General features: G+C 43.8%; 1 protein-coding gene across 1 annotated transcript in view; it reads left to right on the top strand.

The window, feature by feature from the left end:
- Window positions 1-19,017, top strand: part of CHUK (component of inhibitor of nuclear factor kappa B kinase complex) — a 29,437-nt gene extending 10,420 nt beyond the window's left edge. Inside the window, exons 9-19 of the mRNA XM_010714159.3 lie at window positions 202-304; window positions 820-943; window positions 2,460-2,611; window positions 3,020-3,081; window positions 11,545-11,654; window positions 13,065-13,114; window positions 13,787-13,883; window positions 14,673-14,820; window positions 15,380-15,516; window positions 16,927-17,023; window positions 18,566-19,017. Coding sequence (XP_010712461.1) covers window positions 202-304; window positions 820-943; window positions 2,460-2,611; window positions 3,020-3,081; window positions 11,545-11,654; window positions 13,065-13,114; window positions 13,787-13,883; window positions 14,673-14,820; window positions 15,380-15,516; window positions 16,927-17,023; window positions 18,566-18,592 — 1,107 coding nt within the window. The 3' untranslated portion in view covers window positions 18,593-19,017. The remainder of the gene's footprint in view (window positions 1-201; window positions 305-819; window positions 944-2,459; window positions 2,612-3,019; window positions 3,082-11,544; window positions 11,655-13,064; window positions 13,115-13,786; window positions 13,884-14,672; window positions 14,821-15,379; window positions 15,517-16,926; window positions 17,024-18,565) is intronic.
- The last annotated feature ends 14 nt before the right edge of the window (window positions 19,018-19,031 follow it).

Raw genomic sequence — 19,031 nt, 5'->3', positions numbered from 1 at the left:
TTCTGTGTAGCCTGATTTTCTTGGATAACATAGGTTCCTATGGTCATATTCCAACTAAATCTTTAAAGTAACTTGCTAGTAAAGGGTCCTGTGCTTCTGTAGAATTCTGTCAAAATCAATTTTTTAAGGCATCAGATATGAAGAGGTTCTGATAACAATAACGAGTTCGTTTTGTAACCAGATTTTCTCTTGTTTGTGCAGAGGGGCTGGGATAGCTATATGGTCTACTTGTTTGATAAAAGCAAAACTGTCTATGATGGACCCTTTGCTTCTCGGAGTCTGTCTGAATGTGTAAATTATATTGGTAAGTATGCTGGAGGACACCTTGGACCATTGGAAGCATTACTTCTTGTTTAACGTGGAAGTAGGTTTGCCTTACTAATCTCTGTGTGTATCTTGAAGGGCGGCCTCTGACTCAGAGGACCATTTAAGAACCTGTAGCACCCTAGGAAAATGTTATCTACAGTATTATCTCCACATTTTATAGATTTAACAGTTAAAGCATCTGTTGCTTACTCTTTTGGAACTCTTCTGTAGAGCTTTGGTAGCTTGAGCAAGTGCTTTAGGCGCAGAATTAATGGATAAAACAAACCATGGGTCCTGTCTTTTCTCACAATTCACATAGTGTTATGCCATATCTTTTATTGCCAGTAGCCAAAATGCTCAAAGAAATCAGAACATCACATAGCAAATGAGCAGTTCTTATGTGTCTTGATCTGTTAGTTTAGGTACCTGAAGCAGGAGTGGGGAATGTTGTAAGCACTACTTTTCTAGAGTTGTTCTTCCATTTAGGTGCAATTGTGTTTTTCTTGTATTCAGTACAGGATAGTAAAATCCAACTACCAATTCCTCAGCTCCGCAAGGTATGGGCAGAAGCAGTTCACTACGTCATTGGGCTAAAAGAAGATTACAGCAGGCTTTTCCAGGGCCAGAGAGCTGCCATGTAAGTTGTTCTTATTCAGAAGATTCAGTATTATGCAAACACAGAGACTGACTAGAAGCATGCAGCTCAGAGGACTCCTGATTGCTAAAAGTTTTATAGCTCTCTGCTCTTCTATACTTCTGTATAGTCAATGGATATACAGATAGTGTGTGTATATATCCAGGAGCTTGGCTAATATAATTTATATTGGAGTAATGAGAGAAAGTCACTCACCCTATCCTGGGCTCGCAAGATGAACTCCAATGGAGCGGATCTCCAGAGAAATCCTTCCCCACTGGCAGTCAGCTCTTAAATGGCTCTAGGAGAGGTGGAGCCAGGTTCCACCCCTTCCTGCAGCACAGGTGAATTGCCTTCAGCTGTGCTCCCGTGGCTGACTCATTGCTCACCTCAGGTGATCAATCAGAGGTTCAGGCCGTGATTCAGCAGCCCCCTACAACTTCTACACTATGAAGTGTGTTTGGGCTGGGAACTTAAACCACTCCGTTAATTCTATTTCATAGTGCCTGATGTTGATAACAATTGAAAAAATTTGAATGCAGTCACAGATTTGCAGAATATCCAAGGTTGTCAGAGACCTCTGGAGGTCATCTGGTTCAATCCTTTCTTACACAGCATGTCCAGAACTATGTACAGATGGCTCTGGAATATCTCTGAAGATGATGACTCTGCAGCCTTTCTGGGCAGCCTGTGCCAGTGCTCATTGAACAGTTCAGATTTAAAGAAAGCGTTTCCTGATGTTCACATGGAACCTCGGACATTTCAGTTTTGGCCCATTGCCTGTTGTCATGTCACTGAGAACCACTGAAACGAGCCTCCTTCTTTAAACTTTCTTTCAAATATTTACATATACTGATGCCCATTCAGCTTCTTCTACTTGCTCATCCTCCTATGAATGATTTTCCAGAACCTTAGTTATCTTTGTTGCCCTTAGTTGAACTCCCTCCAGTATGTCCATGTCTCTCTTGCACTGGTGAGCCCAGAACTGGGCTCTGTCCTCCAGAAGTGGCTTCACCAGTGCTAACGTGAGGGGATTGATCAGCTCAAGCTGCTGGCAGCGCTGCCCATAGTACAGCCCAAGGAATTTGTTTCACAAGTGGTAGAATCAGGGAAACTGTTTGCTGTGTTTGCAGAGTTTTATCCTTGTGACTGACTGGCAGCAAATGGGCAGTATTATGTGCCTCAGACAGTAAAAAAAGATGACAGCATTCACCAGGGGCCACACTACAGGAGCCTGTGTATGCTAAAAATAGTCCCTGTTGCAAAGGTTGCTTAATGGACACACACACACACACAAAAAAAAAAATAAGGAAATGAGAAAAGAATTGCTCTTTTGCTTGTTGAGGACATGCATATTCTGAGGGTGAAATGGAGTCTGTGACCCCACTGACATTCCCTGTTCTAAACATCTCGCTATTTCCTTTCCTTACCATGTTTTTCCTTCAGTGACAGCTTCTGCTGACCACGTAAATCCACATACACTTTTCAGCTAATGTGATGTTCTTCTTTCATTTGTTAGGCTGAGTCTCCTTCGGTATAATGCCAACCTAATCAAAATGAAAAACAATATGGTATCAGCATCTCAGCAACTGAAAGCAAAGCTGGAATTCTTTCACCAGAGCATTCGCCTTGACCTGGAGAGATACAGCGACCAGATGGCTTATGGCATATGTACATATTTTTGTAATATTTTCCTGGGTGCCTTGTCTGATTTTCTAAAAGATTGGGCTGACTGTGAACCACTGTGGGTGGGAATTACCTTAAAAGAAAATGTATGCAGGAGCTGCCATTGTGTTTCTCAGCATCTTTATGGTTTGTTTTTTTTTTTCTCTGGGGGAAGGAGAGGAATTTGGCACAAACAAAACAGGATGTTAATAAGTATAAGATGTCTCCATAACTGCAGGCATAGGAATACACATCAGCTGTTCCCCATTAAGCACAGCTGGGTCATGGCTCCTCCTTAGAGATTCAACCTAATTCTCATTGTCTTTAAATTCAACTGATGCATGCATAGCTTGTGTCATGCTTTATTTTCATCATCTGTAGCTTTTTAAACGTTAACAAATCTTTTCTCTTAAGCTTCAGAAAAGATGCTGAAAGCATGGAAGGAGATGGAAGAGAAGGCCTCTCAGTGTGCCCAGGTATGCACCAAGTTGTTTGAATCTAGTGGTTTGAGCAAAACCAATGCAAAATTCACTAGACTCTGTTTATATAGGAGAGTAGGCTGTAGAGAAATGTTGTTTACGCCAAAAAGGAGTGGTGTTGCCAAGAGTCTTTGTATATCAATGGATATACAGATGGTATATAGTCAACGGATATACAGATTTTATATATATATATAAATAAAATTCAGGAGCTTGGCTAATATAATTTTTATTGGAGTAATGAGAGAAAATCACTCACCCTATCCTGGGCTCGCGAGATGAACTCCAATGGAGCAGATCTCCAGAGAGATCCTTCCTGCTGGCAGTCAGCTCTTAAATGGCTCTAGGAGAGGTGCAGCCAGGCTCCATCCCTTCCTGCAGCACAGGTGATTTGCCTTCAGCTGTGCTCCTGTAGCTGACTCATTGCTCACCTCAGGTGATCAATCAGAGGTTCAGGCCATGATCCAGCAGCCCCATACACTCCACCCCTTCACGGCATGAACCAATGATTAGGTTGACTAAAAGGGTGAGCTTTCCCTAATACAGAAATCCAATACACCGCGATGCTTATACAGTTTAATTGCGATACACGTTGGTAAATTTCAAGATGAATGACAATTGGTGAAAGTTGACATCCTTCTGTGGGCCAGCGCTCGATGATGTTACTGGAGGCATGCAGTCGTGCGGTGCCGGTCCATCCTATGTTCCATCAGTCCCATGTACACCATCACCGGGTGTTACACATGATCTGAAAGCAACACTGGAATGTTTTATTGACATTACATTCCTTCTGGTGATCCTGAAGGCTCAAAGACTCACAGGGAGAAATACAGATGTTTCAGAGGTACCAAGAGGGGAAGGTCTGCCCTTCAGGGCAAAATACAGGCCGTGTTTCTATCCTGTGTCAACACTTCCGCTTGTACAGGGGCACGTCCTGGCCGCGTGTACCACACTTTCTGGCCGGATGTTTGCGGCTGCATATAATATCAGGCACCAAAGGAGGTGTCCTGATCTGCCATAGGGACATGATGGGAGTCCCTTTAGCAATGAAAATCGGAGTGTTGACCACAACATCAGTAGGCCATGTACCTATTACTGGAGGGACTACTGAGCCTCCCACCTCCAACAATCTCCCCCAGGGTGCAAGTAGGCCACACCACTTGGGTCCTACCTGCACCTTCCATGGCCATTTTATTCTGTGGGTGCCAGGATCTAAGTTCTCAGGGGCAGGGAGCAGAAGATTATTTTCATTACCAATCTGGGGTCTTACCTGATGATCAGTGTCTGTATTATGGATCCTAAACGGGGTGGCCCATGTTGTCGGCAACATTCTCAGGGAACTGGGTCTAGCATCTCGGAGTCTTTCATCCAGGTCTCAAAAGGTTTCATACAGTCTCTTTGTCCACCCCTGCAGGGACTGTGAGTTTGTCTTCAGGGCAGCCTTAAGAATACCATTATTACGTTCGATGAGGCCTGCCCCCATCGGATTATATATGGCAGGTGGAATTGCCATTTGATGTTGTTTTCTTCTGCCCGGCATTGTATCAGTGCACCAGTAAAATGAGTTCCTTGGTCGCTCTCGATGACTTGAGGTGTCCCGTAAGCAGGCATCAGTTTTGTGAGTGCCTTGATGGTATATGCCTGGTTTGCTTTCAGCACTGGATTGGCCTGCAGTAGCCCACTTGCAGCGTCGACGCAGGTCAGGGCGTATCTGGCCCCCTCAGACTGAGGAAGGGGCCCGATGTAATCAACCTGCCATCGCTGGAGAGGATTATGTCCTCTAGCAAGATGGGCTGTTGTTTCGGGCAACGGTCTCGGTCTCTTCTTGGAGCAAACGTTGCAATCCCGGCATGCCTGGACGATGTCAGGTAGCTGTATGGGCAGTCCCCAAGCTTGAGCAGCTGCCCACATTGTCTTTTGTCCCACATGCCGTAGCTTCTGATGTAATCAATGGGCGATGTTCTCGGATGGTGAATTCTCAATCCATCAAATTTGGGCCAGCGTGTCAGCTTCATCGTTTCCCGGTGACTGTAGGGGCTGATGACCAGAAACATGGTAGACACGTACAGTCCTGTGTTTGACTGTATTCCATATGTCTAACCACATGTCCTTGCCCCAGATCGGCCAGGCATGGATAGTCCATTCTTGGGTGGCCCACTGTGCAATCCACAGAGCGAGCTCCCGGTACACAGCCCAACTATGCATACAGATGTTCAGGATGCCATCACCGAGTTCCTTAGTTATAACCATTCACACGGCTCGCAGTTCTGCCCATTGGCTGCTCTGACCATCCCCCTCATCAAACCAGATTGTCTCAGTAGAAGGATGATATGCTATTGCTCTCCACTCGCTCGGGTTGCCCTTGCTGGATCCATCTGTGTACCAGACATCTTCAGGGATAGGATATTTTCCCTCCTCAGCGGGACTCTTCTGCGGTGGAGCGACCAGTATTCCTTTCGGTGCATCAATGTGATATGTTATTGGCCCTAGGATCTTCTGAAGTTCTTCTTTCAGAGGGGATGAAGACAGACTACTCCTTTGGCTGAGATGGGCGACCGACCCATCGTGCTACTGTTTATGCTTGGGCCACCCCTGTCTTAGGAAGGTGGGTCAGATCTTTTACCCACCCCTGAATCATCAGAGTGGTCTTGACTATAACTTCAGCCGTTTGAGTTATCTGCTCTACTGCCTGCAGTGCCGAATAGGCAGCCAATAACTGTTTTTCAATCATACTGTATCTCTCTTCTGCTCCATGCCAAACCTGAGACCAGAAACCAATGGGGGTCCGAACAGAACTCTGGCATTGCCACAGGCCCCAACCAAAGCCATCTTGAGTGATGTGAACATCTAACTTGGCTGGGAGGGTAGGATCAAATATACCCAATGCCTGGGCTTGTTTAACTGCCTGTTTTGCCTGTTGAAAAGCGTCCTGTTCTGTTTTCCCCCAGTCCCAAAGCTGCCCCTTTTTTGTGAGTCTATACAGTGGCCTTAGCAGCTGCGCTAGGTGAGGTATAAAAGAACGCCGATAACCCAATACACCTAGAAACTCTTGCAGCTGCTTCGATGTTGTAGGGACTGGGAACGCCTGAACCTTATCTATGACAGCACTGGGCAGTACTTTGGTCTTTCCCCCAGGAATTTTACAGACAGGCCCGGACCTTGCACCTTTTGGGGATTTATAGCCCGTCCCCTCTGTTGTAAATAGGCGGTTAATGAATCCGCCACCTGTCCTACTGCCTTCAGTGAGTCGGATGTCAGCAGGAGATCATCAGTATAGTGATACAATTTAACATCCATTTTTTTTCCAATCGGCCAGGTCACATGCCACTAGATTATGACAATACGTTGGTGAATGCACGTACCCCTGTGGTAGGACCTGAAAGGTCCACTGCCTGCCTCCCCATGTGAATGCAAACTGATCTTGCGATTCTTCAGTAATTGGGATACTGAAGAATGCATTTGCTAAATCTAGGGCATAACGATAGGTTTTTATCTCCCTACTCAATATGTCCATTAGGGAAGCAATACTGGGTACAGCTGCATGAATGGGCAGCCTGACCTTATTTAATTCCCTGTAATCTACTGTCATTCTCCATGTGCTATCCGACTTTCGCACTGGCCATATGGGGGAATTATATGGGCTGTGGGCAGGTCTTAATAATGCCCACTTTTTCTATTTCCTGCACCTTTTTTGATATTTCGTCCTGCCCACCCGGGAGTCTATACTATAGTCTCACATTAGTAATCCGGCACGGTTTCAGCAGGCAAATTGGCCCATTTCGCACGGCCTCTTAATATTACCTGCACCACCCAGATACTAACACATCTCTGTTAAAGTCTGAACTCTCCCATGGTTGTCTGGAGAGCCAGACCGCATAGAATATCTATGCCCAAGATGTATTCCTGGACTGGGACAATAGATACCTTATACTACCGGGGTGGGAGACACCCAACCCCCAATTTTAACCATGTTTGGGTGACAGGAATAGTTTGTCCCCCAAAACTACCAATCATCACTCTGTTCCCATGAAATTTGTTTGGATCTCCGTAAAGGATTGATGTTTCTGCTCCAGTGTCCACTAATGCCATAACTCTCTGAATATTTTTTCGGGACCAATAAATCGTTAATTCTACATAGGGCCTCCGGTCCCGTCTGGAGGCCCTAGGGGGACTAACATCCCCTGTCACGCCATGAACTGTGCTAGGGCCAATTCTTTTGCTGCTGATGGCTCAGGCATCGTGGCCCGAGACACTTGGGGCGGCTTTTTTTTCCCCTATTGGGAACAATGAAGTCTAGGTTCCATGTTGTTGTTGGTATTCTCTCTATAATTCTTCCCCTTGGTTTCTTAGGTTAGTTTTGAAATTTTTGATTGTCCTTTAGCTGTCTCCAAAGCTGGAGAAGGACATGGTTGGGCTGGCAGTCAATCTTAGCAAATTGGACCCCAGCTTGAATTAGGTCATTAAACATTTGTTTTTGGGAAACCCTTATAGGTCCCGATCGAGGAGCTCGAGTAGCCGGCATCTTGGTTTTAGTCACCGGCAGGACCTCAGCTTCTTCTAACATCCGAATGTTGCGCCTAGTCTGCAGGCGTTCTGTCTCCCCCATATCAGCTACTATCTGAGCAGCCTGTTGAACTACGGCTTCCGAGGTCACCAGAGAATTTAATATCAAAACTAAGGTCCCATATAGGTGGAAGGGGCCTGTTGTAAAATTAAATCTCGCATGCCTGCTGAGAACTTGATCATATCCGGGCTATCATATGAGTCTTCATATATTGCTTCTCTCATACCTAACTCGCGAATGTAATTTTGAAGGTCCTTCATGGAGGACCATAGTCCTATGTTTAAGGGAATATCTGTTTTATTTGGCCAGACCATCCGGCATGCTGCCATTAACCAACCTATTATTGAGTGGTTTTCATTGGTATACTGGACAGCAGAGTATAGTCTCTACCTGACAGCAGGGTGTAATGTTATGGTGGCCAGCTTTGCCACTTCCAGCCCATTAACCATAACATTTTCTGCCCCTGAATCCCATAACCTGAGCAGCCATGACTCTCTCTCGGCCTCTGCTGAAATCGCTGCACCAGGTCCATTAATTCAGTTGGAGTGTATGGCCTGGCTGTCACATGCAAATGCATTTCGGCAGGGGGCCATTGGTCAGGGGGCACCCCTGCTGGTCTATCTTGTACCTTTTTTGTTCTTTGAATTATAATAGGATGGAGTTCCAGGGGATCCGCCCTAAGTGGAACCTCTAGATCTGACTTAGAACTCCTGCTTTCCTGTTGAACCAGGTCCGCTACTTCAGAGGTATGACTCATCTATTGAAATACTACGGACCTGACCTAGAGACTGTAAAATTGTTTTTTTCCCCATTAATGTATTAAGTTCTTGTTCCAATTTGTCAATATGAGCTTTTAGTAGCTAATTTTCATTTTCTAAGTTATCTGATCTTGTCTCTGCTTGATTTAAAGCATTTAACAGTGGCCATGCTACTGTGGATGCAGCTAGTTGTCTTTCTTTTGTAGTTAAGATATCTTTGTCCAGTCCCTGGAAGTATTCTGTTAAGCGTACCGGGGAAATATTCCCCAAAGTACGCAGGGGACCTCATTCCTCAATTATAGTTGCCAGTTGATAATAAGGAGATCCCAGAAACCCTGGGATCTGCCCAGTGATCATTTTATCTAGGGGAATGGTGTTCTCTCCCTTGACCCATTTATAGAAATTCCATAAGAAAGACATGATGTAATGGTTTTTGGCCTGCCTGGCTCGCCAATTGTATTATCAATGGATATACACATGGTATATAGTCAATGGATATACAGATGGTGTGTATATGTGTATATATATATCCAGGAGCTTGGCTAATATAATTTTTATTGGAGTAATGAGAGAAAGTCACTCACCCTATCCTAGGCTCACAAGATGAACTCTGATGGAGCAGATCTCCAGAGAGATCCTTCCCTACTGGCTGTCAGCTCTTAAATGGCTCTAGGAGAGGTGGAGCCAGGTTCCACCCCTTCCTGCAGCACAGGTGAATTGCCTTCACCTGTGCTCCCGTGGCTGACTCACTGCTCGCCTCAGGTGATCAATCAGAGGTTCAGGCCGTGATTCAGCAGCCCCATACAGTCTTCTACACTGGTTTTGTTGCACAGAAAAATGTACATTGCTAAAACTGAAAATAATACTCATCAGTCACTAGGCAGTGATCTGAAAATTGCAGTACTTAACTTAAGAATACAGACAAATTCCTTGCAAGTAAGCAGGCAAATTAAGTTTTGGTAAAAGAAATGAGAGTCATTCTTAAGAAATTCAGAATGGAGCTAGAACTAGTTCTTATTGGGAGTTGTTCTCTGCCCCAAGCGTGTAACGTTGCCTGGTGTTGTTATGGCCAAATTGTAGGACCTGGCATTTGGTTTTTTTGAACTTTATCCCACTGGGTCTCAACCCAGTGATCCAGCCTGTCCAGATCCCTCTGTAGGGCCTTCCTACCCCCAAGCAGATCAGTACTTCCTCCCAGCTTGATGTCACCTGCAAACTTACTGAGGGTGCACTCAATGCCCTCATCCAGGTCATCAATAAATATAATGGGCAGGACAGGCCCCATACGGACCCTTGGGGACCATCACTCATGACCAGTCACCACCTGAATTTAACTCCATTCACCACCGCTCTGTGGACCCGGCTCTCCAGCCAGTTCTTTACCCAGCAAAGAGTGTACCTGTCCAAGCCACACGATACCAGCTTTTCCAGGAGAATACTGTGGGAGACAGTGTTAAAGACTGTCCTGTGAGAAAGCCTAGCTGAAATACACCCAATACTAGAATTCTGATGTGTGTTTTTTGGGAGTATTTCAATTTTACTTCCATTGAAAGTAATAAGGAAATGGAGACCTTGTCATAGAACAGTTCTGCCTGTTGTTCTGTCCAATCCTTTACAGGGAAAAAGTAAGCTTTTAGCTGTGAAAAACTAAGGACAGAAGTAGAATGATCACAACAGTTTATTGTCAAAAGCTGCTACTACTTCATTTCTCCTGGGTACACTGAAGCCTGGGAGATAGAAGCAATTTGGAAGGGTCACAAAGAGAAAGCAGAGCATTTGCAATGTATTTCTCAGAGTAGATGTCTAAAATATCTCAGAAAGTAGTCTCTATTATGTCTGATCTATTGAAAGCTGTCAAGCTTTTCACTCACTCCTGGTCCTCAACAGGACAGGGGAGTTAATATGATAAAAAAGCTTGCTGGTTACAGTACATACAGGGAGATGGCTCACCAGTTACCATCTTCCCAGTCCTTTCAGTGGAGTGCTGGGTCTTCTCTAATGTGGTGAAGCTCTTGGTCTCTTCACACAGGGACCTCCCTTGCAGCCCTGCTACCAAAACCTTGCCATATGAACCCAATATACTCCTTGTAGGAAACAAGAAATATAAATGTGGCTGCTTGTAGCAGAATAATTGCAAGTTGTCAGCAGCTTTTTCTAGGAAATCCAGACTATCAACAAGCGTTTGCTTTGCAGAGCCTGAGGATTATGATCTATCTTCAACTCTTGCAGTCCAGATTGTAGTCACACCATGTATGTTTATCATAAATGGAAATTGATTTACTCTGTAATACACAGTGATATCTTGGACTATCCAGCAGGCAGCGTGAGCCACAGTGCTCCAGAGAGAGACCGGCAGCATTTTTCTTATGACCTCCTTTGATCACGTGGCTTCTCACTTCTTGTTTTGTTCTTTACTTGCCATCCCTTTCTGGTGTCTCATCCCATTTACATACCTTCACACCAAGTACTTCCGCAGTTTCAGTAACAAGTGTGTCAAACATTCCCTCTGCAGATCCTACAGACTCAGGTCAGAAAGGAAAAGATGAAATATCCCAGAATGCTTTCTCAGGAAGGCACTTTCTTTACCACTCACTTCTGTTGCACTCGTTCAATATCCACAGTCCATGGTTCCAAGATGGTAACTTTTGTTTTCTCAACCATGCCAGAGATCTCCAGTGTATATTGGGCACCACTTGGCTTCTCCTTGTGCTTGGAAAGGTTGTTGTTCACTGCCTTTTCTGACTGTGTGAGAGGCTTGATATAAGGCTAGTATTTGTGTACTGCTTTGAGGAAGATGTGAAATACTAGAGAAATGTTAGGCCAAAATGCATGTGGGAATGTAAAATGTGAGAGCACCTTTTATTCACGCTGTAAGAACAAGAGAAAACATCTCTGCTGCTGGAACATTTGTAGACCCAGAGCGTGTATGTGCAACATGCACTTTGAAGAGCTGTGATTAATGAAGAAGCTGATTTTTCTCATCCTTGTTGTGAATGCAAATGATATCACTGTTGAAGAGTCTTTATCTCCTAAAGTCCGCAGGGAGTCAGCCCATTGTCCAAAGAAGTATTCTGTAGATTTTTATCTTTATTCTTGCTGTCCTCCTTCAGTTTGACTTGTAACTGCATTTCCCCATAGGCTGAAGATATTGGATATCTGGATGAACAGATCATGGCTCTGCACACAGAGATTGTGGAGCTTCAGAAGAGTCCATATGCAAGGCGCCAAGGAGAAGTCATGGAGAGCTTGTAAGTTCTTTTTACTTACTGTTTTTATCGTGCATTAATGGATGTCTGAGGGATGTTTTAATCTGTTGTAATGGCTCTTTTGTCAGCGTTTTCAAAATGTGTTTCTTGGTTTTTTGCAAGCTGAGTATACAGAGCAGTCCTGCGATCAGTTTAAGATTATTCTGCTGTTAAAAGGGAAGGTCTCACCTTCTGTGGCTCTGCCTTCCTCTTGAAGATCAACTGATCATTTAGTAGCATTTTAAAGCATCTTTTGACACTGATCTGTTCAAGAATTATTAGCATTCAATCAAAGGAGCAAGCTCACCTAGCTTACCTAACCAATCCACAGCTGCATGATGGCTGGACCTCTGGAAACATGGGGAAAACAGCTGGAGCAGCCAAAACAACAAGAAGATTAAATTTGTTGATAGTAAGAGCTCTTCTAACTAACTTTGAGTATTCTGAGAAGAAGCATACGTTCTCCTGGCATGCTCTTTCCTCTCTGCAAAGCTAGGTCAACTAAGTTATATTTTGTCCATGTATAGTCACTGATACAGAACAACTGTATCAGGTTGGCCCAGGAGAGGAAGTGGTGATGGAGAGGAACTCCCTCTTGCAGCAGTAGTCCACATTCACATCATCTTAAACAACTGAAACAGATGAAATTGCCTTCTGAAGCATTGTTTGTAGCACTTTCACTACTGAAAACACAAGGCTGCATCAGCGTTTATCAAGGTGCTTCAAGTATACCCTCAGGATAGTCTAGTGCTACGAAGACAAAATTCTGTTCTTTTCTTAACAAGGAGTGGAGAACGGATTGAGTCTCCTGTTTTTCAGTTTTTCAGGCTGTAGCAAAGCACACTGCTTAAGATTTGATGTATGCAGCCCTAAGACACAGGTGAGTCCTGTGTGGTGTGTCAGACTGGATGTGCACTGGATGCTAATGCTCTCTTTTTTCCCTGTGTAGCAGGAGAAAAGAGCACCTCTCCCCTGTCTTAGGCTGCTGCAGGACTCTCAAGACTATGAAATATGTTAGAAATGCTCACACACATAAGGAGAAGTTTGCATGATTTCTTAAAATCATATTGGGGTGATCTAGGGGCAGTTAAGGGAAGAAGTCTGGTGTGGGCCCAAGAACTAGCTAAACTGCAGCTTGTTGGAATATCTGAGAGAAATAACATAAACTTAACGGAAAGAAAATAAACACTGTCCTATTGTTTGTGCTGTAGATGTTTCTTTTCATTTGTAGAATGTCACTAAAATTGACCAGGCAACATAAGCAGAATGGGAACAAGAATTTCTGAGGCAGTTGTGCAGAAGTGCCTTTAGTTACAAAAATGAGGTTTTGCAGTTAAGGATACTACAGAAAGAAAACATAGCTGAGCCATGTGAAGGCATATGTATTTTTTTTTTCTTTCTTTCTTTTTGAAGGGAACAGAAAGCCATAGACCTGTACAAGCAATTAAAAACAAGACCTCCAGGTATGGAAGCAGGTTGTTCAAAGGCTGCTCTGCATTTGTGCCCAACAACTAACTTTCACTAATTTTTCTCAACTCAGTTCCTGCAACCCTGAAAATACTGTTTAGGAGAAGTCAAGTCATTTTCAAGAACACTTCTTGTTGCTGAGCCAGGTGTTCTCCTGAATTCCTGTAGTACTGTTCCCCAGTCACTGGTTTGTCCTATGATTTTCACACTTGAGTATCTGCCATAAACAACTTTGTATGCCTTCTGACATTCCCTAACATTTTCTCCAAATACTACTCCTTTACTCCTCCATACTCAGGAAGAACTGCCATTCCTGTGTCATCACTCCAGCCAAATGGCAATCTTTTTTTTCTCTTAATATCTCAGTTGTTCTTGATGGAGCCTCGTGTTTGGGCATTACATGTTCCGAATGTGGTACCTGGTGAGCAAGGAAGAGTTAGTTGCTTGTGCATTTGGCAACTACCTATGGTCCTTACTGAAGCTTTTATCTGTGGCACGAAGAGATGTTTAAGAAAAGCTGTGCTTAATGAGACATTATAGCCAACCTATGAACTGTGTTTCAGTTTGTTTGCCTGCTCTTAAGTGACTTTCATTGTCTCTGGGCATAAATGAGGGGAAGTGAGTGGCTCCTCACTGAGCATTTTACTAACGATTGATGTTCCTTCCAGATCATGCCTACAGTGACAGCACAGACATGGTAAAGATTATTGTGCAGACAGTTCAGAGCCAAGACCGAGTTCTGAAGGAGCTCTTTGGCCATCTCAGGTACACTATTTGGAAAAATAAAGGCAACTTTCAGCATTTGTGTCTTTGGGTCAGAACCCAAATGTTCCATTCGCAGATAAGCACTTCTCACAGCAGTATTAATTCTTCTCTTTGTGTCTGTGTTGAATTTCCACTTTTTTCTTCTAAGACAGCTAATGCATATAGCTAGTAGCAAATGAGAGGAAAATACAATAGCTTGTGCTGTTAGCAGCCAAGAGTTTACCTTAAAATTAGGCAGCTCTGCTCGTGCTTAAGTTGGAATTTTAATCCTTAAAAAGAATAGTGTAACAGCTGAGAAAATAACAGTGATTTGTTTATTAATTCCTCAAACAGCTCAAACAAAATAGACATTACATAGATCTCAGTAGTCAGCAAAATGTGATCTGTCCTTATTTTCAGCTGTGACTTATGGTTAATAGATCCACAGAGAAAGTCGCCAGCTTAGGTACATCAGTGTACAGAGACTCGCATAGACCAAAGAAAATTAAAATACCATGGTTGAGTTTCTATACTGTCTGTCATCATCAGGATCAATTTTTGTACCTCAGATAAGAGCTTATATTCTCGGTATTAGTACTAGTGTTGTCTGCTCACTTTTTTGAGTCTTAACCAGACAGAGAAAAATCCAGGGGTCCTTCCAGTCTTGCACGTTTTGTACCTGCAGCTACCACAGCGTTGAGCTAAGAGAAAGGGGTGTACTCACGGAGTTGAATCTTAAGATAAGGCCACTTTCAAAAAGCTCATTGCCACACAAGCTGGAATTAACTGTGTGTTTTGGTTTTGTTATAGCAAGCTCTTGGGCTGTAAGCAGAAGATTATTGACTTGCTTCCAAAGATTGAAGTGGCTCTAAATAACATCAAAGAAGCTGATAACTCAGTGATGCAGATGCAGGGCAAAAGACAAAGGGAGATATGGCATTTGCTGAAAATTGCTTGCGTAAGTAGCTTCTGGATTTTTTGCACTTCCTTCCACTGTAAGAACCAGGGGATATCAAACGAAGCTGTAAAGAAAGAAACTCAAAACAAAAAAGAGGTGCTTCCACACAATAGTTACTTTACTGTAGAGAAGGGAAGTTTGAGACGCTAAAAGTTCACACAGATTTAGAGGGACAGTAGACAGATTCATGGAAAAGAAGTCCAGTAAAAGAACTCTTGGTCCCAGAAAGTCCTTAAATGGCAAATTGCTGGAGGCTGGAATGCAGTGCATGTAACATAGCGTGACGTGAGCTTCATTCTTATGTTCTCTGAGTGTATTGCAGGATGTATACTGGGATAGGTAAACTTCTGTCTGCTCTTTTAAACCTGTCATTATGTTAGTATTTCTGCAAAAGTGAAATGGGTACTTTCTTAAATAGCGTCAGGTGTTTGAAGAATACACTTGATTTTTACACATTTTTTCTAGTGACTATACAGCCAAAACTATCTTAATTTCCAAGTGCCAACGTTTAAGGTCAGCTTAGGAAACATATCACAGAAAACAAGTTTCTTCTTTCTAGACTCAAAGCTCTTCTCGTTCACTGGTAAGCTCCAGCCTAGAAGGGACAGCTTCAACTCCAGCAGCCACGTGGGCTCCTCAGGGCTCCTCAGAATATGCACCTCACCCTCTTTCATCTATGGCAACTCCTGGAGATGGGTAAGAACAACAAGGAAAGGATGCTGCTGCAGAGAGAGGAGTCAGTATAACCACTGTGCACATACACTCTGAAACCATGTCTTCTGCTGATGATGTCTCCAGGGGCTCAGGGGCCCTGACCTATTTACATATCTTTACCACGTCCCACATGGATGGTGAGCTTTGGATATGCTACAAGAGAGCATTTTAGAATACTAGACTGCCTCTGAAGGCAACATTGTTCAGTTCCTGACTGGTGTTTTTTAATAACTTCCTTCTGCCCATACCACAGCTCTGCCCCAGGGCCGCAGCAAAAGGCAGACTTGGAGCCAAAATGCAGTTTCTTTTCATGCCCAAGCTCTGGTGCAGGTGCCAGATAAATCAGGCCATATTTAGTACTTCTCACAGCTTAAGTATTAAAAGTCTTAATTGAAATGGAGATCTGAAGTTGGAGTCATGAGTAATCAATGTTTTATTTCATCCCTCCAAAACAGTTTCAGTAACTCATGTTACTAAAACTCCAAAACCTCAGGAGTATGGTTAGCTCTTTCTTCACAAACCTTCATGCTCCAATCCTGAGCAAGTTCCATATACCACTCACAGGTAAAGGTTGTGACCTCCATCAGTTAGCACTGTGCACTTAATTTCTTTCATAGCTTAGCTTAGCTGAGACAAGAGAGTTGACAGGAGCTGAGGATTTTTTTTCCCTTTTCTCAGTTCAGTAGTAGTTTTAATTCCAGTCAGCCTAACAGAAGAAAAGCACCCCTCAAAGACTGCTCAACACTCAGTGTTCAGCAGTGCAGGTATTGTGGAGCAGTAGCAGGGCTTACAAGCACAAACATTTCATTTATCAACCCACTTGGCCATCTCCTTCTTTTTGGGCCTGAAGTATCTAATTTCTGAAGATACACATTTTCTAAGCGTGCTTTCACTGGAAGTCAGTTTTCTGAAACCTTTAGCTTCCTCCTTTCTGTCTGCTGCTGCAGGGCATATTCTACCTCCTAGCGATACAAGTTGATCACACTTTAATGAGTGCTTTCCTGAGGTGATTTTGTGTGGCCTCAGAGATCCTCTTCGAAATCTGGCTTCACTGTACAAGGCACTGTACAGAGAGCTGCAAGATGTAAGCCATATGGTGAATTGGCAGTGATTTCAGGCCCCTTGTACTCAGCTTATTCCCCATATTCTCACAAGGCTGAATTTCAGAGTGGTTTGTGTACTTCCTCAGTAGGGAAGGAGAACAAATGGAGGCTTGTAGGGTGAGGATCTGCTGGATGTTACCTCCAGGCGTGTTTCATGCCCTCAAAGGCAGCTCCTATAATTGCAGAGAACTGTTAGTACTTGGTGTTTCACTTTTTTTCTTCAGTGCAGAAACTACTGATGTCAGTGTTAACTTTTTTTTATATTTGTCTTGTTATGCCTTCCCTACAGGGAAAACTTTGTTGACGTGATAGAGGAGAACTTGAATTATCTTGATCGCTTTAGCAGTATGTTGCAGGAGGCAAGAGAAGAGCAGAACTGCTTGACGGTAAGCTTGTTGGTGTGTTTCTGAGGACCTGACTGTCACAGCCACAACAGAGTCCTCTGTGGGTATGGAGTACTCCTAAACCACTCCTTAATTATTTGTGATTATGTGAATTGCTGTGGTTGGCATATGATGTCTGTCACCTCCCTGGACTCTGCTAACATGCTGGTCTTCGTGGAGAGCAGCCTGCATGGAGCCCTTTTCTGGTTATTAAGTTCTCATCATAGTGAAAGCGGGGCTTTAGAGAGTCCTAATAAGGCTTTTTGCAGAAATTGCTTTTTGAAATAGCAAGGCATGACAGAAATGTTGATACAGTCTGAAACTCTGTTCCCAAGCTACTGATCAAGGCTGGTAAGTTACTGCTCAAATGGGCCCAGGAGGATGAAGAGCATCACAGAACACAAGGTTTCTTGAAAAGGTTCTCAGCTGATTTTAGGTCTGTTTCTTAGAAACACCAAAACAGATATAATTAGGCAATCAGATTGAACTTTTTATAAAGGAGAAGAGTCAATACAGCTGCCGTCAGCTTGAGATTGCCTCAATTTATTTTGCAAATTATCGCACTCCTGTAGAGAAGTCAAGGATCTCTGAGGAAGTGAGATCCACTGATATGCTCTGGTTTGGATTTTCAGAAGCTACTTATAGTGTCTCTTCAGGGCTAGCATTCATTCCTATGAGATAAAAAGTTAAAACTATTTATCTGTTGTAACTACTGAAATAAGGAACAGAGGGTTGGAGAAATGAAGATGGTTCATGAAATGGAGCTCTGAAAACTTGAAAAAATGTTAATTTCTAGACATTTTAATATTCTGCTGTTTATGAATCATAGTAAACAGTGAACCAAGAGTTTATTGGAGTTGCTGAGGATGAATTCAGTGAAAACTTAATAGCTAATGAAAACTCATTAGCAGAAGTTGCTATTGCTGAGGAGGAAGCTCTCTGAGTGGCTTCCTGTCTGTTATTCTTACCTATTTCTCTGTCATCTCCTGCATCTCATCCCGTGGTACAACATCTGATTCTGACATATTTTAACCCAGAAAGATTATTTTTTCTTGAGGAATCATGCTCTGCCAAGCAATACTTGATTTGGTTACACTTGGTTCCTTTCCCATTCTCCTTGTATTGTGACACAGAAGTTAAACAACAGGAAAGTAGCAGAAAATGAGGTTTGTCCTCTTAAAGTCACTCAGAAGAACATAAGAGAAAGAAATCAATAAGATCGTTTTTCTCTATTTTTGCATAAGCATGGCTGGGAACCTTTTTTTCTTACGTTTGTGTTTCTGTACTGCCTGTACAATCACTAGGGCCAGTAGCAGTAGGTTCTGTACAGATGTAGTATCATTCTCAGAACAAGAAAGAGAGCTTGTGCCATGCCCAAGTGCTACAATAAGTGTGGGGAGAGCAGTGCAGTCACAGTGAGCCATGTGAGGAAACGGTGAGCATTTTTCCAGCTGTGATGGAATGATTATTTGGAGAATAGTGAGGTGCTAGATAGTGAATCTTTTGTCTGTACCTCTCAGTGTTTTTCTTTGCTTCCTCTTCCAGAACTTCGACTGGAGCTGGCTGAAGTAGTCCCAGGAGCTGTGCTGCTTCCTGCCTGTGTGCAGACAGCTGGCCGCAGCCCCACGCCACGTGCCCCATCGCCTCTTGGTTTGCCCATATGGATTGCCCAGGCCGTGGGGCCAGCAGCAGATGTACGAAACTGGCACTAATTTTTACAGACCGTGGCCTCCTTGTGCCTTCAACACAGCGAGCGTTCTGTACGGCAGGGACGCGGCACGCCCTGCATCGCCCTGAGGAAGCAGCCACCCTCAAGGCAGCACCCTTGCCCGGGGCTGGGCCTGCAGTTGAGGAGAGGACGCGGGCCCCGCAGCAGAGAGCGAGGGGAGGCTGGGGCTGGTAGCCGCGGGGCCCAGCGGAGCGTTTGTAACGTATCGACGGGTGTGCGCGTGTATTTTAAGCAGATTTTATCGTTAATAAACGCGGTTCGTAGGCTGCGGCTGCCTTGCTG

This window comes from Meleagris gallopavo, chromosome 8, assembly GCF_000146605.3.
Source record: "Meleagris gallopavo isolate NT-WF06-2002-E0010 breed Aviagen turkey brand Nicholas breeding stock chromosome 8, Turkey_5.1, whole genome shotgun sequence".
Lineage (NCBI taxonomy): Eukaryota > Metazoa > Chordata > Aves > Galliformes > Phasianidae > Meleagris > Meleagris gallopavo.
The sequence above is the reverse complement of the archived record's forward strand: the minus strand, read 5'-3'. Positions and strand labels throughout refer to the sequence as shown.